The sequence below is a fragment of the Numida meleagris genome, chromosome 4 (genome assembly GCF_002078875.1).
Source record: "Numida meleagris isolate 19003 breed g44 Domestic line chromosome 4, NumMel1.0, whole genome shotgun sequence".
Classification (NCBI taxonomy): Eukaryota; Metazoa; Chordata; class Aves; order Galliformes; family Numididae; genus Numida; species Numida meleagris.
This window is the reverse complement of record NC_034412.1, coordinates 76,433,709-76,455,917: the sequence shown is the minus strand read 5'-3', so window position 1 is coordinate 76,455,917 and position 22,209 is coordinate 76,433,709. Positions and strand designations below refer to the sequence as shown.

The 22,209-nt window shown below is 37.9% G+C and overlaps 1 protein-coding gene across 5 annotated transcripts in view; it reads right to left on the bottom strand.

Moving 5' to 3' along the window:
* ARAP2 (ArfGAP with RhoGAP domain, ankyrin repeat and PH domain 2) overlaps positions 1-21,086 on the bottom strand; it is a 132,414-nt gene extending 111,328 nt beyond the window's left edge. Inside the window, exons 1-4 of one of the 5 annotated variants that reach the window (XM_021395387.1) lie at positions 21,067-21,086; positions 9,493-10,537; positions 2,381-2,451; positions 1,352-1,431 (exon numbers count right to left, since the gene is read on the bottom strand). In XM_021395387.1, coding sequence (XP_021251062.1) covers positions 1,352-1,431; positions 2,381-2,451; positions 9,493-10,391 — 1,050 coding nt within the window. In that variant the 5' untranslated portion in view covers positions 10,392-10,537; positions 21,067-21,086. The other 4 variants (XM_021395386.1, XM_021395385.1, XM_021395388.1 and 1 more) reach the window with 4 other exon arrangements.

The window sequence follows — 22,209 nt, the reverse complement described above, 5'->3', positions numbered from 1 at the left end:
AGCTAGTTAACCTCCCAAAGCACCATGTGATTCAGAAGTCCTTGCACATTCCATATATAGCTTCCACTGTTCAATTCCTGACCTCAACAAAAATGTTTACTTCAGAGAATCTTGCCACGAAAGTGACTTACTGGGTATACAGCAAGTTTGTGGTTATGTGAAAAATATTAGAAGTCCTGAGAACTTTCATAAATAGGAACTAAAAAAAATAATAGTCACTTGTGGCCATATGCTATCACCTTAGCTAGCAAATAAGCTGCTTTCTTAGACTTTCCATGAGTCTGTGCAGAGATGCTCAGTCTTGATCTGGCATTATCAGAAGAGAGAAAATCCACTTTTACCTTTACTAGTCAGCTCTAACGGTTATCCTACTTAACCTCACTTAGACACACAGTATTACAATACATCACTGTACTTAAGAAGGTACAAGAAGGCTGTTAAGGAAGTCTGCAACTGTCTGTAACTGACTGTTATTCATTCAGTATGGTAGCATCTAGTTCTGAGCAGAAAAGAAGTTACTCATCTATGTTTTAAAAACAAAACAAGAACAAAACAAAAAACAAAGAAAGCCCTCAGGTTTGTATTACTATTGAACAAATCAAAGTGTATTTCAAGACAAAGAATAGTCACTAGCCCATGCACATTTACACTGTTGTGATGGTTTTCACTAGGATAGAGTTAATTTTCTTCACAGAGACCCATACCATGCTGTATTTTGGATTTTTAATGAAAATATTGGTGAAAACACTGATGTTTTAAGTTGTTGCAGAACAGTGCTTAAACTGAGTCAATCAATATCCTGCTCCAGGAGGCTTGGGGTGAACAAGAAGCTGGGAGGGGACAAAACCATGACACTTGACCCAAGCTGTCTAAAGGGATATCCCATCTGAGATGTATCATAGGGCGTCATGCTGAATAATAAAAACTGAGAGAAGGGGGAAGAAAGAGGGAGAAGTTCAGAGTAATGCTATCTATCTTCCCCCCCAAAAAACACTACATGTGATGAGACTTGCCTTCCTGAAAGTGCCTGAACACCTGCCTGTGAATGGAAATTATTCAGTGAATTCCTTTGTTTTGCTTTACTTGCACACACATCTTTTGCTTTACCTAATGAACAGTCCACGAATTCTTTCACTATTTCTTATCTCCGTCCCATCAGGGGAAAGAAAGTGAGCAGCTGTGTGGTGCTGAGTTGCCTGCTCACAACTATAAAGCTTTTGCATGTACCTAAGAAGACAGAAAAGGTACTGAGAACTAAAAAAGCAGAGCAAAAAAGAATTAAGGAGCGTATTCAGTACATAGCACAAAGATTAAAGAGATTAATCATTTGTATCCAGACTTATCAACTTACTTTAGCATCTTTAAGGTTGTCCCAAAAAAAGGTTTCTCCATAAGGTGATATAACGGGTGGCTTTTCTTCTGAGAAAGTTTCTTAAAGCAAAAAAATACAGAGTCATACACTGCCATGCTGTATAAGTTACTGATAAAAATCACAAAAGAGGCAGGTTTTTCTGCTTTTGATTTTTATTTCCTCTTCAGAAAAAAAATCAAAGTAAAAACTGAAGAACTACAAATAATTTCCCATTTCTAACCAAACTCCAGATACTTTTTTTTCCAGATGCTACTCTTTATTATTTTCTCTCAATTTACTGCATCTTCTTCCTAGCACATAATTTGGATATAGCTTGCATGTAAGCTATCAAGTTAAAAAAGCTTTTGTTGCAATTATTGCTCTTGAGAGAATACAAAGTTGATTCCAACTTCAAAAAACAAAATCCACAAAACTAAAGAAATAAAACCATTTCATTTCTACTCAATTTTCATTCCATCACCAAGTACTGGCTTGAAATTAATATGTATAATTTCAAACGAGGCATACTCCTGGAGTCTGAAAACTGTTTTTTTGTTTTGTTTTTTTTTTAAAAGGGCAATTCACACTACAAAACTGCAAGCTTCTTCCAGTAAACTATTTAACACAATTAATTTCCTGTTATTTCCGGGAGAACTCTACTCACTAACATTCAGCAGCATTAGTCAGAAGTATGCTGCTTATAACTTTCACGAAAAAACTGATTTTGGCTTTAAAAATCTGCATCCAATCTTAGAAACTCAATATATCATAGTCAACAACAGGCATGTTAAAATAACTGTAGTTCAACGTCCGGATTTTCTAATTTTCATGTTATTAGTTCATAAACAAAAACTAAGTAAAAAAGGAGAAGTGGTTACATGCTGTGCTGTTATATACATCACTTTTTTCAGTCTTTCCAGAAGCCTGGTATTTCTTAAAATAAGCAAGTCAATTCTAGGCTTCAGCTTTTGGTTTAAGGTTTCCTTTTCCTGATTATTCAAGATATAAGTACCAGCATGCTTGACTCACTTTTTTGTGAAACTTGTCTCCCAGCACAAGATACATCTATAAGGTCCACATTTCTTCTTTTCTGAAGCGAACTTGAACAAAATAGAGCACAAAATGAAAACGTTAAGTGAAATATCCTAGAAAGTGAACAAAAGCATATTATGCAAGTAAACACACTATTAAGAATACAAACAAACATAGAAATAGCCAATTTTAAGTCTTGGGAAAATCTCCTGGTTGAATTTAAATGTTACCCAACAACTTGCTTTCCTCCCTTTATGACACTGAATACTTCACTGATCTGAGTACACATCTTCAGAATTGTTTTTGTTTTGAATTGCCCTTAATACTCATTTAGACCTTTGGGAAGTATGAGGATCTACATTCTCCTTCTACTTCACATTCAATTACCACATTCAAAAAATGCTGTACTTCCAAAGTCAGTCTTCAATGCAAAGCTCAAAGTGAATCCAGGCGTGAAAATCCAGACAAAACAGACACTCTGAACCAATGAAAAGAAATAGTGCTGAAAATCCTGAATTCCCAACGATGACTTTTTCCAGTAAATTTTCAATCTGAAATTGCTTTGCACTTGCACGTGACTACCATGATGCATTTTATAGATAGAGAAGAACATATATATATACGCACACACACACGTGTAAGAGAAAAAGCATTTTGTTATTGGTGTTGTGCTGGCCCCTAAGCATTTCAGAAACTTCATGTACAGTGGCACGTGCTGGTTAAGATCACATTTTCATCATTATTACTGATATTTCAGGCTAAGAAAACAACTTTAGAATAACAGAACAGGAAAAAACATGCCTGAAATAGTACATTTCCGAACCATCCTCAGTGCTGCAGCAGCCTGCTCTGATATCACCTGTTAACATGAATAACTAGCAATTTCTCTATTTTCTTTTCTTTTCTGGAAATAATAGTGATATAGACCCCGTGTATCCTTACAGAATACTCACTGATTGATAAATGCTATATAAGATTGTATATAAGACTGTTGCAATTTTTGCTAAGAGTCTGGGGTCCTCTGTCCTTCAAAGCCAAAGGTACGTATGTTTTAATAAAAATATCAATATATCTGATCTTCATTTCCCCACTAGACATATTGAGAAATGTTGTTCTTTTATGAGAAGCTATACTTGAGACTAGAAATAATGACTCATGAAGTCCAAGTTGAATTGCTTCATAATACAGGCTGGCATTTCTCTATGACAGAAGGCATACATTTATGAATTTCCATGTTGCATTATTATCAATCCATGCCTAAATCTGCCCTCCCAAAACAGTTACTGGATTAAATTCAACACAGAAGCAGCACTTTAAAAAGTTATTTGTTATTTCACATTATCCTTATTATAACAGTTATGCTTCCAGATGATATTGTGTAAAATTCTTGTTTTAGAAAACATAGAATGAGTTTGCCTAGTTAAAGTGGATTACAACCTAGCTCCATGCAAAATAACTACTTACTCTCATAAACTATAATTACCAAATAAAAAAAAAAAAAGAAAAAACACACTAATACTTAGTGTCTATTCAAATAGTTTACTAAATTTGACACAGCTACATCTTTTGAAGCTACATGAGCAGACTAACTTCATGCATTTGATGCATTTGAACTAATCTGGTATGTTTACAAGAAAGCCAAAGCTAATGTTTTTCAACACAAACAGTATTTGCTGCTAGGAGCTTTTTGTTTCGTTTTTTAAGAGTTTTAATAGTTTAATGAATTCAAGAGAAACAGATAAGCAGCTTTGACTTGAAGAGCCTTTAGAGCGATCATTTTCTTCTTTACGTAAAGCAGTCAGTCAGGGGCTTAGTTTCAGACTGGAGGGATTTAGAAGTGGGTAATGGTAACAGTAATGAGTCAAAAGTAATACTGATAAATTCACCAGAAAATAAGAAATAAAGCAACTTATAAAGACCTGCTTTTTTTTTTTTTTTTTTTAACTTCTACACACCTGCCTGTATGTAATTCATACATGGCAAGAAAATCTGATTGGAAGCAAATTGCAGGGTTTTTACCTGCAATGTAAAATAATTCTGGGGGGAATTTTTGAAAAATGAAGTTCTACCTTATCTGAAGTGAAAACTACCTTCAGAAATAAATGAAACAACTTAGTTTGACCGCTTGTTTGAGGGATTATATTAAAAAAAAAAAAAACACAAAAAAAACACCACCATACAGTGCAAGATATAAAATAACAATTTATCAATGCTCAGTTACTGTACAAAATGAACTCCTGAACTGAAAAACAGAAAAATATTGAAGACTTATGTGGGGCAAATAAGACACTCTCCTTTCCCTTCACCCCTAAGCAACCCACCCACACGCATAAAAATCACTAGTATCTATCTAAATACAGCTCTATCCTTAAACATTTCCAAAATTGCAAATGGTCTTCAAATAAAAAAGTTCCAATTTTTTTTTTTTTTTTTTTTTAACTGTGGAGATCAAGACCCATTATTTTCAAAAGAGACACAGGATGTGGCTCAAGCTGCATACTCCTCCCCGTGTCTCTTTCCTTGTGCACAAACAGGATGAAAGGGTGTGATGAGGCAGCAACTTGGTAAATGCTGAGAGACTGGAAAGGTGAGAGCTTAGTGCTGGGCAGAGCCGAGCTGTTCTATTCTCTCTGCCTGCCATCTCACAAGGGATGTGAGGGAGAGAGCTCAGTGCAAGCAGCCAGTGCTTCAGAGCCCTTACTGGCACGCATCTGCTGAGTGTTTTTAAGTGAATGAAACTTTTGTTTTCTGACTCATTCAAAACATGTTTGCTAGTCAGCTCCAGATCTAACACTCCCGTAACACAAACACATCCAAAGTGCTCCAGAGTGCTGTATTAGAGCTCTGGGATTCATAGGCTGCTTGTACAACCTAATTAATGGAGGCGCTTGGCTGTAGGAAGAGAGAGATGCATTTCTCCTACCTAAAAACTGCCCTGAGCAGAAGAACACATAACAGAAAGAGAGAGAGCAGCACCAGTCTGGAAACTTCATTAGCAATTATGATGACTTCTATGTTACGAATTCTTCTTTCTTTTAATGAGGAATCTGCACAACCCCATTACTAAACAATACAAGAGACGAAGCTGGAGAGTGTCTAAAAATCCACAAGTAGACCAAGTGTGTCAATCTCTAACATTACCTATGTGGCATTCACTCTGTGTAACAACCAGCTCTGCCACGTTATAAATCTGCCTCAGGTCCTCTGTATTAACACTGCACTGCAGCTCCAAAGAGTGCAACTGCAGCTATTTCACTCATCAGTGCCTGCTAAAGGACATGGTCCTAGGGGTGCAGAGCCTTCAAATCTATCTCCGTACTTACTGTCTTTAATCATGGCTATAGGCATATATGTGGTTAGCTCCATCCATTGCACTACTTTGTCTTACAGAAACATCAGTTTTTAACTCATGTGTGGAAGAAATTGCCAAAGCTATCAAGAGGCATAGGACTTTCAGCCTACTCTGTCCAATCCCACAATGTTACTGGGAAAGCATATTAACAAATTAAGACTAGTGATGTAAATACAAAATGCAGAGGCTCAGAATTTCATTGCACAGGGTGATGATAACTCAGTCTAACAATGACTTTTTGGACATAGATATTTCAGTTTTGGAGAATGATTTGCAGTTCCTTCTGGTTGGGAACTCATTCCAATGTTTTTTAAAAACTTTTACAGTGACGTTTACTAATTCTGTATTAACAGAGAGTTCATAATGCTGTGATAAGAAGGAAAAACTTAGCTGGCAAGAACCTAATGTAACTACACATCAATGCTGATCATCCAAAAGCACTGCTAAAATCTGCACAACCAGCTATCAAGAACATTGTATAAGTTGTGGGTTTCTTTTGTTTTTTAAATTCTGCACCTCTTGTAGTACAACAATGCCAAATATTCTTCAAAGAAAGAAACTCAAGATCAGTGCAACTTCCAAAATGTCATGGTGCCTTAGCAGTTGACAGAATGTTTTGTTACAGGCAAGAGCCAGGAGCACTTAGCACAGCTAAGATTGCAAGAGAGGCAGGCATATTATTAGTAATAAAAAGTTAGACAGTCACAGCACTACTAAGTGCCACAAGGAGACCTACTGTACCAACCTGGTGTGCCAGAAGGCACTTAAGAGATCATGAGAAAAGCATTTCCTTGCATAAAAATTTAATGACTAATATCCATGCATGACTAGAAGACGACATTGGGTTTCCCAGTAGATTTCAGTTGGATTTCCCTGCCTGTATGGGAAAAGCCTTCACACAATATAATTACAAGGAAACCAGCATCCATCAACAGAAGTCAGTTGAGAATATTTCTTTATGCAATCCTATAGGAAAGATACGATCTTTCCTGAGGTTAAAGATGCTGCAAGCTACCACTTGAAAGTTCTGTACTAATTTCTTCCCCCTAAAAAATAAATAAATAAAAAGAAAAGAAAAAAAAAAAAAGGAAGAAGTACCCAGCAGGGTTAATCAAGAATGTTTCTGTGAAGTTTAAGTTCTGTTTTGAAGTTCTGGTTTACCCTTGATCTTCCTCAGACAGACTTGCTACTTGTCCTTCAGGATTTTTACATTGTTATAAATGGAGCATAAAGATGAAGAATGTAAGCTCAAGTTCACAAACCAGAATGGTGGGTAATGAAGTCGGTGACCCAGTCACACATCAGTTACTAAGAGAACAGGATTCAGAGGATTTACTTGAATGGTGGGAACTCTATAAATATAGCATATTCTGAAAAAAAATCAGCCATTAGAAAGAAGAGATAAGAATATTCTTTTAGTAGCTACTTATAGATATCTTTTTGCACTGGGTTCCAATTTCAGCTCAGTCAGAACAACTTCATTACACACACTAGGCGTAATCACTCCACAAAAGTTAACATAAAGGCACTCCCCACTGAAAAATGTTTATACATCCATTTCAATAAGCACAATTTCTTGGTGTTTCAGAAGGCAGTGATAAAAAATATATATATTGAGACACACAAAGATCTCTTACTTACTGCAAAGAATCTTTGCCTCTCCACCTGTTCAAACAATTGTACTACAACATTTAGTGTTAACGTCTTTCAACAACTTGAAAGAAACATATAAATGCTTGGGAAAACTCTGCACTTAAGGCATGTATAAACTTGCTAATGATGTTTCTAACTGCTAAGATATGCTGATGAAAAAGACATGATAAATACAAAACATTCTCAGACATGTCCCTTGAAGGCATAGCTAGTGGTTGGAAAAAAAAAAAAAAAAAGCAGTGGCTAAAAAAGTGCAACCTAATGATTTGGTTAAGTCTACAGTAATACAACTTTGCATATGTCTTTGCATGAATTTTTCCTCTCTCTAAGATGCTGTGGGAAGATACCTCATGTACACAGCTCATACTATTACAGTCAACTGCTCATTCATTGCCTCTTATTTTTAACATTCATCCGTACTAAGAGAGACTTATTAACAGAGTTAAGTTCTAATATCAGATTTTTACTTTTACATTTCATCATCTCTTCACAAAAGAAGCAACAGAAGTTTTTTCAAGACAGTAAGCGCTGTGTACCACGGGAATATTTTGAAACCAAACTACGCAATTTATCATAAACAACAAACTTTACTGGACGCTATTCAATCCTATTGTCATCAGTGTTGCACAGAGCTATCCTTACAAAAATCTATGAACTCTGACAACCTTCCACTGCTACCCTCTATTTGCAATTCATAAACCATCGTTTGACTGAAGGAGTAGCTTTTCTTCATTCTACAAAATTTCAGTAAAGCCTTTTCTAGTTAAAATTAAAAAACAACGTTGTTTTCCCTTCTCCCTCCTCAACTTCTCCCTACTGGAATTCCTCTGTTGTAATAGGTGTTTTCATTCCTCAAATAAATAAATAAAAATTATACTGCAAGCATCATTAAAAGCCAGGCTTTGTTGGTGTGCAAATACCAGTAGAAGCCAACTAACATCACAAACCTGTTGCATTCATCCTCTGAATTAACAATTAAATGACAAGGAGTTTAGAAATCAGTCTAAGAGTCACCTTGAAGAAAGTGCTTGCTTTAGACCTCCAGTATAAAACAACTTCTTCCATCATTAAGTATTCCATTCTAATCTAGAAGAACATAAAATTTATTGCAGTTTTGTGCTTTAAGGCTAAGACTTAAAATCATATTCCTATGTCCGCGTGCACAACGCACCAGATACATTCTGCTTCACACAGATACATTCTTTCCAGGTGGCTACACTGTACAATGCATGAAATAGGCAAGGTGCCTTTTCTAAATTTTGCCTCACTTTTCGATAAAAAAAACATCAATATATGTAGTTGTGTAAAATTTCCTAGATATTTTTAAATATGTGACTTATAAGAAAATAAGCTTTTATTTTCTAAGGACAGTGTTTTCCAGAAGGTGCACCTTTAATACGTAATAAAATGTAACAAGAATACTTGTGTTTCACAGTTACAATTGTTTCTCTACTAAAAATAGATCTTTTTAGGATGATTGACTGTTTTCTTGAATTTACTGTTTTGTGACCGTTTTCCTGCCATTAATCAGGATGTCATCGATACTGAGGCTAGCATCTAGTTAATTGTGACATTTTGGTTCAGAGTACACTCAACAGCTTTTCGTTTTTCAGTATAGTTTTTGTAACATTTGCATATTTTCATTCTTTCTCATCTATATCTTAGATATAGAAATGCTATATTTATATAGCAGGCTATATTTATATCTAAGAGCATATAGATTTAGTCTAACAAATACCTGATATAGTTGTTTTTTAATCTGGGTTATTTCTAAAGCAATAAGGACTCATTTCTTCAGAAATAAGTAGAGGTACAAATAATTGTGGAAATTATAAGGTGCATAATTCTAAAGTTTCCCTTATATTCTCATTCGCACTTATAACTTGTACTGAAGCTTAACCCTTCTTTGGTTAATATGGCATTATTCATTCCAGATCCACTGAATTTACAGCACATACCAAAAAAAAACAACAACAACAAAAAACAAACAAAAAAAACCCAACACACCACAAAAAGACACCTCTCACCCCTACTCTTCCCCCCAAAACCATCCCATAACTTCTACAATGATAATAATTTGTCATTAAAAAGAAACAGCAGTTACCTTGATGAAGTTTCAACTTTGTTCAACTCAGGGATTTCTGGTACTGGTCGATGCTTTAATATAAAAGACCGGCTTGTTCTTGGAAATCCTTTCACACAGTTCTGCATACAAGAATCATATAAGTCATTGTCTATCATTTCTCCTTTAAACTTAACAAATGGCAAATGTGGCTCACTCTCAGATAGATCCTCCTCAGCCACAAATAAATGATGTTTATTTTCCTTGCATTTTGTTTCATATGAATGAGCAAGTGAAAGAGGATCACAAAACGCTAAACAGTCAGTCAAGTGCTCATCGGTTTGGTATGCAGCAGCTTTTTTCAGCAATGTATTTGACTGAGTATTCATCTTCATATTTCCACTTACAGCTTTTAGTACACCGTCCGAATTCTGGTATAAACTAGAAAAATCTGAATTTGTAAAGCTGTCATTATTTGCTTCCAACAGGTTTTGCTCTCCAAGTCTGAACCTCTCTTTACCAACGTAAGCTTTGTTAGGAAGTTGTACCAATGATGTTGCAGGTATCAAGCCAGCTTCATCTACATTTAAATGGCTTACTGGGGAATCCTCATCTGAAAATGAATATTGCTTCTTTTCTAAACATTTTAACTCTTTGAGTTTTAAATTGTCACAGGGAAGAGAATTGCCTTGCATTTTTGAAAGAGCAGCATCTAACTGCTTAAGTATCCTTCTGCGATGGCCTGTAGGCAATACTCCCATTTGCTGAAGCTCATTGTTACTTATTCCCACACAGTCTGTCACAATGTTATAGCCATATTCTTTAAAGTTAGAAAGATACTGCCCCAAGTTGATGTTGACCAAGAATTCTTCAATATCAGTGCCACAGCCCGTGGATGACATGATGGCAGCCTCATTCCGAATATTGCCCCTCACGGTCATGTAGAAATAGTCAGGATGAATGCATAATCAATGGCAATAAAGTTCTCTTAAATTTGTTGTCAGCCAGCCAATGGAAACCACCAGTTTCTCTGAGACACTTCTTCAAGGTTCTTTAGTTCAAACTGTTTTTCTTAAAGACTGCAAACCTACAGAAAAGAAAAACAGAATTAGAAACAAACAAAAGAGAAATATCACTGTATTAAGAGGTTTGATTTCACATTAATCTTGCATAAAATTCTGAAAGGCTCCTTGTCATTTGTACAGTAATTTTTTAACATTTCTTATATATGAACTTTTCAAGCAGGGTAAACAGCATAACCTCTCCATCCTTTTATAATCACCTGTATAAAGAAACTAGCAAATTCAAAGTCTTAACATGAGTAATAACTTTAGAACATAATCCGAGTTGTTTCAAGATATGAACCACTTATCTCCAGACACACGCTTTTACAGTACTTGGATATAAACGGTAGAAAAAGTGGACTAAGAACAGAGCTGGAACCCAGAGCTTTCTCATTGCCATGTTAGCACCAATTAATAGCAGAGAGGGGCTGCCACTACTTTATGTATGCAGAAATACATTTTCAACAGGAAAAGGGAAAAAAATCACTGACTGCAGCATTCTTAGTGAACTGTGGGTTCAAGCCATTTTCAGATGAGAATCCCACTGAAGAAGTACCATAACCAATACAAGAGTTTGCAGAGAGAAAGTCACTTCTGAGAATGTATGGGAAGGAAAAAAAAAAAGTCACTTAAATTATTTAAAGAAACAAAGCCAGAAAACTGTGGAGGTAATCAAAATATTCCTCACGGATCAGGCCCTTCAAAGAACTGCCACGAGGGAGGACAGGAACCAGGTAACTACTAGCTGCTCAGTTTTGGCAAGGAAGCAGATTCCTCAGTCACAAACTGGCAGATGCACAGCCAGAGGCAAAGTCCTGGCCTCCGTGCTAGGGACCTTCAGTACCTCAAATGCCCATAACAGCCTCTCCTCAATATTTCTCAACTCAGCTTTTGCACTCCTCAGAGTTCACTCGTGTCAGCTCTTCCTCCTTGCACAGCCATTTCCAAATTCATGATTTACACAACCCAAAGCAGATAGAGAAGCTACCACTCTCAAGGTGAAGTCACTGAAATCACGTGTCTTTAAAGGTTTAAGGGCAGCAGCAGACAACAGGCTTTTTTTTTTTTTTCCTCCCTTTTCCTGTATACAAAGTAATTTGGCCTTAGGGAAAAGCTGCTGATGGTAGAAACTGTCCTGGCATGCAAGTACTAGCCTTAAGCAGTCTGGAGAAGAAAAAGCAGCTTCAGTAGCATAGCTTAGGACTTAAACAGCAAACTGAAAGGAGTCATACAACCAGACTATACCCAAGGTATTAGGCATACCTTACTCCTTAAAATATTTCGTAACAAAAAGGACACTACTTATCATCTAGTATTGAAGCTTGAAAGATTGACTGCTTTTCTGCTGTATCATTAGCTCCAAAGAAGGATGAAACCTCTTTCTGTATGATTCCTCTAATGCCTTTTGAATCACTAAATCATTATTCAGGCTTTCAAGAAGAAATAATCAAAAACAGAGAAAAACAAATTTCACACTTATAGCAAGTATGCATGCATATGTGTGGCATGATAAGTGGAAAAAGAGAAATTGAACAAATCTACATTTTTTTTCTGGAAGAGATATATATATATACATATATAAGAATAATGCTGTATTGATATATATAACTTTCATTATTTATAACAACTCTCTACATTCTTGTCAGTATATTCAACTTCAGTTCTTGGGCTGTATTTTTATCAGCTTTGATCTCTGTTCACAAAAGTTCCAAGCAGTGACATACTATCTTCAATAAGAAAGGCACACAACTAAAACTTCTTTGGAGAGAGAACTCTATAGGCCAATCCAATACCAACCTCTCATCAGAGGTGAAGTTTGTTATGGAATTAGCTCTCACTGAATGATTCCCAAGACACTTCAATTCAAACAGGCTTGGTTTGAGCTAAACAGATTGATCATCAGCTTTTAGAACAAGAATTTGATTTGTCCTTCCTCAGCCTGAGAAGATGTCTAAATTCTCATCATTCCCTTAAAGACTTCAGGCATCAGCATTTCCTCAAGCTTTTCACATAAGCCCCTTCTCAAAACATAAAATTCAACACTATTCCCCCTCGCTCGCCTCTAAACCCTTGAAAAATACATAAATAAAGACATATTCTGTCAAGAAATTGAATCTATATTCTTAGTACAGAGTAACTACTACAGAAATGACTAATGCAAGCAAAAAACATAAGGCAGGAACTGTTTGTGTCTCGGTGCTTCATATACTCATTGAGAAAAAAAGTACACGTACTCAAGTATATGAAAAAAAAATCTCCAGTGCTAGTGCATTTCAATCTAAGAATTTCAAAATTGACATTGAAATTGCTTATCTCAGCAGTTTCCATTTTCCTTGGTTTTGTGGTGCTTTTTGGGGTCTTTATCCCTGAGGCGTTAGCACTGATTTTCACAAAGTATCATGCCTTCAATCTCTCCACCTTCAGCAATAACAAAAAGTCACTTAGGTAAGCAGCTATTATTTACTTACACTTTTCTGTATTTAAGTATTGTGTTTTCTACATGCAGTAGCTTTGCCCACACCTTACGCTGCAACATCTCCAGTTCTGTTACTTCAGGAACTCAGACAGCCACATATTATCATTTACTTGGATCCATCTCTGTACAAACCACAGCACAATGGATTATCTACTGTAGAACAAACTCTGCTTCCAAATATGCAGAACATGGTTTCTTTTTGCTGCACAGTTTGCAACATAGTACACAGCAGTCTGAGAAAGGAAGAAGCTGCTTGCTGAGGAGACGTTCTTGACCACAAACTGCCAGCAATGCTAGGAGCTGAAGCCAAGGCCATACTTTGTTTCAGCAGTTTTCTCCAGCTGAAGCCCTTTTAAAGAAATCGTATAAATGTGGCCTACCTGTACAACTCGTTAGGTAGCAAGTTCGCTGTCGTGTGTTAGTGTACTTGTGGATTTGAGGAGAGGGTTATGTTTATTTTGGTTTAACTGCTCTCAGATGATGCTTTAAGTAACATACAACTAAATAAATCTACAAACAGGTGAGTGTTTATATCACAGGCCAGAAGATAAATAGTAAATCATTTCTTATGTTGCAATGTCTTAGCCTCAAAAAGTATAAAGAAAAATGGAACTCAAGGATCACCTCATCCACAATAGCAAACTATTTCAAAGCAATGACTATCAGAGAAAAAGAACACATTCTCCTCCATGACTTTAACTGTAGAATAAGCCACAACAAATCCAGAAAAGTTTGTACAATATTGTATATGAAGATGTAGTGATATATACACATTCATATATTTACCTTCACATCAGTATTTGTATTATAAGGGAAAATTAAGAAAACAGTAGTATCTATGTTTAGTTTACATGGCTGCATCCATACTTTTCCTCCAAGAAGCAGTGAAAAATAGATTGTCCCACTGTATTTGGCAGAAATAAGTATCCAAAAAAAAAAACAAAAAATGGGGGGTGAAGAGGAGGATTTTGTCTTGCCTAAATAAAATTGATTCTTAATGCACTGTCATATCCTCCAGTGTACAGTAACCTAGACAAAACTCATTTGATGTGTTTATACAAATGGGGAGACTATTATAGGGGGAATACAAAATAAAGCTGCCTGGAAGACACTTGACTAATCAGTTTTACAAAAATAAGTATACACTGTCCAGATAGCTGAGTAGAAAAAACAGTACAAGGGAATCAATCTAGGCTTCTCTTCCAAGCAAATACATTGCTGGTATGTGATCAATTGCAATTTGTTTTGCACATCCTAAGTCTTAGAAGGGATCATCCAACTTTTTTGCAGAGATTATGTTTCTCACACACTCTTCAAAATGATTTTAAGATCCTTCTCCCTCTCTTGTGGAAGGAACTGCAGCAATGATGAAAAAGAACTCAGAGAGGCATAGCAGCTATTTTTGTTCTGCAGAAAGCAATAGCTATATAGCCCCAAAGTAAACAGGACAATACTGGCACAGAAGAGCAACGCATTGCTTTCAGGACTCTTCCTCAGATGGAGGATACATTCCTGCATCTAATATTCTCAAAAACTGTACCATCTGATACAGCCACCACTCCATGATTTCTGAGTTGGAAAAATCTTCAAGATGACACTGACTGGAAAATGTGGCCTGGACAAATGAGCCTAAGCTGAAGTAAGCAAGCAAACCAGCTTTTAATTAAATGTGTGAACAAAAGGAAACAGCTGAATATAGATACACTATTTCTCATTAGTCCATACTCAAAAGAGACTTTCTTTTCTTTTAAGAATAGTATCGATACTAGCTTCAAGAAATCTTTAGAAGAAAATGGCAAGCCAATCTCACTTTCAGTGATGAGTTCAACAAACACGAGCAAGTTCAGGCTTGCTCCCAGCTTCTGCTCAACCACATACTGGTAAGCTCCAAATCAAGAAGGGGAAGAATTAAACTACCCTAGGATTTACCAAGGACAGACAAACCTGCCAGTGAGTTTCATCTTCCCATTGTACATAACTGCATACAAACTGACAAGATTAGTCAGCTTAGAAAGTTGTAGATCATTACAGATCTTTCTAAGAACCTACACAATGCAATCAGCATGCTGTCTGTATGCTCAGAAAAACTCTCCTGTGTGACCATTTTAAAGACATTACTTAAACTTTGGGTCAACACACACCAACGAAACTCATGATAGCCATGCAGCTAGAAGTGCTTTTTTTCCAAAAGCAACGAAGATACCAAACGTAACTCAACACAGTGCTTGATTAGGAAATACTTTAAGTACATCCTCTGTCAAAATGTCTCTTTCTTGTTCTTTTTATTTTTTTTTTTAATTGCAGAATACCTCTCTTTCAAAGAAAAGTTCAGCCAACTTTGCTAATTCGGAGTCAAACCTCGCTCTGCAAGAAATTCCAGTGGGACAGCTCGCAGACAGCGTGCAGAAGCGTCTCCAGAGCGAGGAAGTGAATAAGCAGCTGAAGGTGAAACCGGCCGGGAGCACTGGGGCGAGTTGCTGCTGCTACACCCGGTGCCGTTTCTCACTCCATGCCTTCCCTGTATCAGTGAGGGCATCTGAGCGCCCGTCCGACTTTCTGCAAAGTGAGTTTCATTCACTTTCCGGTAGAATTCCCAGGAATACGTGGGCAGCTACCGAGAAGCTCAAGTCTAACTTCCAGAAAACTACTCATAGAGTAAATAAACACGCAGCAACAAAGCACAGCTCCTCAGTATGCCATTTACATACAGACCGTTAACATAACTGAGCTGAAAAGCAAAGAGGAGGCAAAGTGCTTCCTAGCTGCCTCTGAACTCTCTCCTGGCAGAGCCCGGCTTTCCGAGCCGGTCCCTGTCCCGAGGCACCGCGCCCCTCCCCGAGCTGCCCGCTTAACACGCAGCCCCCGGCGGTGCAGAGAGGGCGGCGAGGCCGGGACACCAGCAGCCGCACAGCGCCCAGCCCAGGAGCTCCGCGCCCGCAGCGCCTAGACCGGCCCGGAGCCGCCCGCGCAGGCCGGGGCGCGCAGCGAGCAGGCCGCCCGCGCACCGGGCACCGCGCAGCCCTGGTCCCGCGAGTTCCGCGCCCGCGGAGGACGGTTTACCTCGGTGGCCGCGAAAACAAGAGGAAAGAGCTGTACTTCAGACCGCTTCGCCTTTCTTTTCTCTCCCTGCTTGCTCGTTCCTTCCTGCTGCCTCCACACCGCACCGCACCCCACCCCCGCGCTGCTCCCAGGCAAGCCGCGCCCGCAGCGCGGAGCTCGCTGCCTCCCGCCCTGCCCTCCCTCCAGAGGCGGCCGCACCTGGGCGCGGGTGGGGAGCGCCCCTCCGCGCGTGGGCCGCGGGGCGGGCCGCCCGTTTCTGAGGCCCAGCCAGCGGGCACGAGGCTCCCTGCTGAGCCCGAGTGCGATGCAGCCTTGTTGCCTGAGCGCTGGTGGCATCACCGCTGAGTGATGGCTTGATTAAAAAATAAAATAAAATTGCTAAGTTTCAAGTAGCACGTCTAACCTCCCCACTTCTAGCAACTTGCCCACCATCTGTGAATTACTGCCGCGCTGCTGAAGCCAGCTTTATTACACGAAGTGAAACGGGGAAGTGCTTTCATGGCTCCAGTGGGCACAGTATCTTCCTCCTCATGTATCACCCCTGAGTGTTTGTAACCAAACCCCAGAGTGCACCCGCGGGGCTCCCAGCAGCTCAGATCCGACGCCTGCACTCTGCTGGGGCAGAAAGGCAGCAAAGAGCAGCTGAGGAAAGACCGATAACTAAAGTTGTCATTTAGGAGCAAGTAAACCTGGGTTCTTCCGACAGCTTCAAAGACTGCTCACTACATAGAATCATAGAATTTCTCACGTTGGAAAAGACCTTCAAGATCATCAAGTCCAACCACAAGCTAACCATTCTACCCTAACAACCCACCACTAGATCATGTCCAAATACCAAACAGAGCCTTAGTAAACAGCCTTATTTACAGTAAGACTTAAAAAGTGTTGGTGCCTGAGGAGCACCGAGCAGTAAAATAAGTTTTGGGGATCACGCATTGAATGTAAACAAATTCTTCACTCTCCAACACAATTAGAAGTTTTGAAGGTCAGCATTACAGAACCAATTCCATCAGCGTTCAAGTACTTCTGAGATCCTGCTGCACCTCCTAGTTATTAAATGCCTCAATACCGAAGGATGTATTCAATTTTATCTCCTAAGCTTGCATTGTGCAAAGTTTTTATGGCAAGAAAGTCCAACTCTGCTACAAACCTTTGTGGTTTCTTTTTGTTTTTGTTTGTTTGTTTGTTTAATTTAGACAATCTGTAGAAGTTCGTCATTTTCTTGACTGAGTTTTTACTAGTGTTTTTGCTGAGTCTGGTTCAATGTCATTCCAAATTATTTGCACATGGTCCACAATGTTTCCAAACACTACCGCACAGATGTGATTCAGGTAAGTAGACTAAAGCTCATTTGGACATGGCTTTTCTGGATTGTAGTCTAATTGCTCACAGACTATTCTAAACACAGATTTGCGTAAGATTTCCAGCTAAGCCTAGCTTTCATTCAGAACAGTAAGAATGTCAATAAATGCCGACTTAGAAAAGGAATTTTAACCACAGAAATGGAAAATACCTGAAAGATTCGGCCCACCTTTCCTTCTCTGCCAGGGGACCAGTATAACTTATCCATGCAAGTGGACCAGCAGCAGAGACTACAGATCATGGCCCCTTGGTGTTTAAAACAGCTGTCAGACTCTCACATGGAATCCATTAAAAGAGACTGCATTCACCATATTTATATTTGTGCTTTAATAGCACCTTCCCTCAGAGCACAACTTGGTGCCACCCTGACACACCGTGTCTTACCAGAACTAGCTACTTTTGTAGACCACAGTATAAAACAAAACATATGAGATCTTTTTATTTTTTTTTTTTTTGGGGGGGGGGGGGGGGTTAATGCCAGGCCTCCTCAGATGTGTTCACATGTTTCTGTTTGCATTAATTGAATGTCCAGAAAAACTTGAATTATACACAAGTTCAATTTAAGGCATGCTGTGCTTTTCAGAGTTCAGGATTTTTTGTCTTTTTCTGTATGTATCTAAATGACATCACTAGCATCAGGCAAACATATATGCTGTCTTACTCTTTGTTAGAAATAAAGTAGTGCAATGTATCAGATTCTAAGAAAACTCTCAGGACTCTGGTTTATCTATGGCATATGGTTCTCTCTACCACAGCATGAAATGACAGCTTTCTACCATCATGATAAAGCTAAACTTTATAAAAAACAACAGCAAAAACCCTAAAAAAACATAAACCCTTACACAAATGCAAAAGGAAACTGCATTCTTTTAATTCTGATGTAATTCAGATATGACATAAAGCACAATTCTATTCTAAGGCTTGCTGATATTCTTGAGTTTTTAAAATCTGTTGGCAGGCTTAAAAACTGCAGAGATTTTATTATCTGATAATTTCTTCTTCCCTTGAATTTCTCTGTTGCTATCACAACATATTGTTAGGTAGGTAATGTTTTTTAAGTAGGTGAAGATAAAATTTCAGTTTGGAAATTAATTATAAGTAATAGTTGCAAGACTTCTGCTATATCTTCTGAAAGATTCTGAAAGATATTAGTGCCTTTTTTTATTCTAAAGAAGATATGGCCATACAAGAAGTTTGTTCATAGTGAATGCTGTAAGTTTGCCTTCCCACTCAGAATTATGGTTTCATAAACATTCAAAATAATCTTGTATTTTCAGATTATCACTTTATAAACTAGTAAATGTTCTTCCTCACAGGTGTGACGTTCCATTATGACTTTTGCCATTTATTTGCTACGTTTGACCTCCATGCAGTCTATTTTTTCTTAAAACTACTGATGGGGTAGCCCCTTTTAACATAATCCCTTTCTTTTGATATTGATGTGCTAATTTTGAAACTGATGACATAAAGCTGGTATAGAAGGCTAATATACTCCTTACATTTACATTTACAGCTACTGATTTTTTTTTAATTTCCCTCACCAATGCAAATAACAGTTACATTACAGCGTATTTTCTGGCTTATGTATTGTATATTATACTCAATTCTGCACGTAAAATCTTCCACAGGCAAGAAGTTATTCAGATTAACTGAAATACTGTTTCTGAGAATAAAAATACACAAAACCCAGCAATTACATTCACTCTAAAAGCATCTTTGCTGTAGTGGTGATGGATGAGTCAGAAACATTGAATTATACTTTCCTCTCAATGGGAGTCTAATAAGACTGTAATTCAAAAGACAGCCCTGCATCAGTGTGAGATTTCTGCAAGCTAAGAAGAGTCCATCAGCTGCCTTTGGCCAAAGCACACTGTATATTACCTTACATCCTGGCTCTCGAGCTGGCCCCCAAACTTGCAGATATAGCCCCGCAGGCTGCTGATCCTCCACTTTCACATACACTCATGTGTGCTCCAGTCTGATTGCAACCTGAGAATTTTGCCTGCAGTACTGCTTTATTTGAATTCATTTCTTATGGCAAAGTAAAAGCATCTCCTATGTATAAAATTCACCTGAGTTCACAAGCCTGAAAATGCAAACAACAGATTTATTCTAGCAAGGCAAGGAGATTAAGCTCTTGCTTCAAACAAAAGGCATGTAAACAATAAATAAATAAATAAATAAAACCTATAAAATATCTGACATGAGTCTCTCATTCTAGTTGTCGCTTAGGGTTTCTCCAAGTTATCTCTCACTAGTAAAGCTACAGGGGCAGCTTCAACACTCTTTTCAGAGTGACTGTATTCAGTGTGGGACCTTATCCCAGCACTTCTCTCTTTCATTTATATTTAACGGTTTTCTAGTGGCTTTTGAATACTAACGCAGCTTCAAAGCATGTGGTAGGCTTTTTTTTCTTTTTTTGCTATTGCTCTCATTTAAGGGACCTCGTTACCTTGACATAGCTTCCTGTCATCTTTGAGAAATCTAATGGAGCATTCTTAAACTTATTTGAAAAGTAATCCCTCTGAGGAACTTTCCATCACATCAAAGTGCTAACTTTTTCTCCAATTCACCTTTTGTGCTGTTCACAGAATTGTAATGAATCACAGATCATTAAGGTTTTATCTACACAGTGTTGGCTTGTTCACATTCTACAGAAACCACGTATGACACATTGAAAGATGCTATTAGTTTTAAAGGTCATTGTTTCAAATACCTCCCTCCCACTTTCATTCTGTGTGCTGTGTGAGCAAATTTGGTGTGGAAAGTAATGAAATGGAATAGACTTCACAGAACAACTTTTAGAGAAAAACTTTCCAAAGTATGATCACAGTTAAAATTGCAGATACTTCAATATAATTTCACATTTTTTCTTTAGGTCACTGTTTTTTCCACAAGGAATGAACAAAACAAAACAAAGCACAAAAACATTTCATGATGGTTAGCTCACTTCCAGGATTCTGATGCTATGAAGAAGATGAAACTGAATGCTTACCGTAAATGCAAATATAATGGATATAGAAGAGCAATGACAGTTTAACTCCATTACTGAGGACTGCAGTGTAAATGAGACTAAGACTTTGTCAGCAGGAAAAGAATAGCACCAAGTGAAAACAAAACACTTTCATCTCATGTTTCTACAGTTCCTTCCTAAAATTTAATTAAAATTGTAATTAAATAAGTGTCACTTCAATACTGGATAGAAAAGCCTATCATTTTTCTTATATAATTAAATGCTAACATTAAAACATCAATCATGTTTAATAACTACAAAATATTATTGCTGATCACATCAAAAGGCATTTTTCTTTCAAGAATTAGTTTTTCCCAAAGGTTATAGTTAGGTTATTATTTAATCTTATAAAATAAGACAAACAGCAAAGAGACTGTGGAAATTATGAGCTTCGCCAGGTAAACAGCTGATCAGGACTCTGGCCCTTCAGAGACTCTGTGGTAATCTTGTCCTTTCCATACGACATAACTAGGAAGCCAATGGATCACACAAAGGTTTGGTTCAAGATAATTCAGTTCTGTATGTACAAAGGAAAAAAACCTATACAAGACCAAAACCTTGAATAAATCTTTTTGCTTTCTGCACGCTGGTATAGAATTCATTTTACATACTCTGTTGAGCTGCTGCAATATAAAACTTACCCCTTGCTTATGAATGCTCAGAATCCTGGAGGCCTTCACAATCTTTGCACATGAAACAAACTCAAAAGGAGGTAAATCTAAAAATAAAGGAAAATCCAGTCTAAATTTATTATTATATTAAATTAAACCATTCATTGCCACTTCTACAGTACACCAAATGTCTACACGGGCATAAAAAATTGTAATGAAAACTGATCAGAGTATTTCAGTGTACAGCCTGAAAAAGGCCACTTTTTCTTGTCATCAAAACTCACTTCTCTTGTACCTGCAAGAAATTGTCCGTTGTAACTGAGTAATCAGGAAAAACAGTTTGTAAGGCACATGAAATGCGTATTGCATCATGTTGGATTTCAGGCAGAGAAGGTTTCAGCTAGGTCAAGCCTATCTCCTGTCGAAGAATACAAATAGGACAATACATTACCTGGATTTGTATATCTTGCTATTTTTGTCTCCCCTTTCATTTTTTCTTAGATTTTGTAGGTCTACATCCAAGTACTAAAGGGCAGATTAGATGGGCTAGAAGTTCCTCTTGCCACTCAGTGGTGGTGAGGACTCAATGGCCCTGAGTGCAGTCTGCAACTTTGTCCTGGTTTCGGCCAGAACAGAGTTAATTCTCTTTCTAGTAGTTGGCATGATGTCTTGTTTAGGATTTAGGATGAGAACAATGTTGATAACACGTTGATATTTTAGTTGTTGCTGAGCAGTGCTTACAGTAATTCAAGGACGTTTCAGCTTCTTGCATTGCCCTGCCAGCAAGGAGTCTGAGGGTGCACAAAGACCTGGGAGGAGACATAGCCAGGACAGCTGATCCAAGTTGGCCAAAGAGTTGTCCCATAACATGTGTCCCCATGCAGAATGACTGAACTGGGGGAGCTGACTGAGGGGGCTGACACTGCCTGGGGACTGGCTGGGCATCTGTCATCTGATGTTGATTATGTTGTAGGTCACTTCTTGCTGTTTATCGTTTAAATTCTTTTTTTCCCTACTGCCCTGTTTTCATCTGGGCCAGAGTTGTTATTTATTCATACTGTCTGGTATGATGCTATGTTTTGGTTTCAGGAAAAAAACAGTGTTGGTAACACAGCAGTGTTTTAGTTGTTACTGAGCAGTGCTGTACCAAGACATCTCAATTTCCCAGCTTCT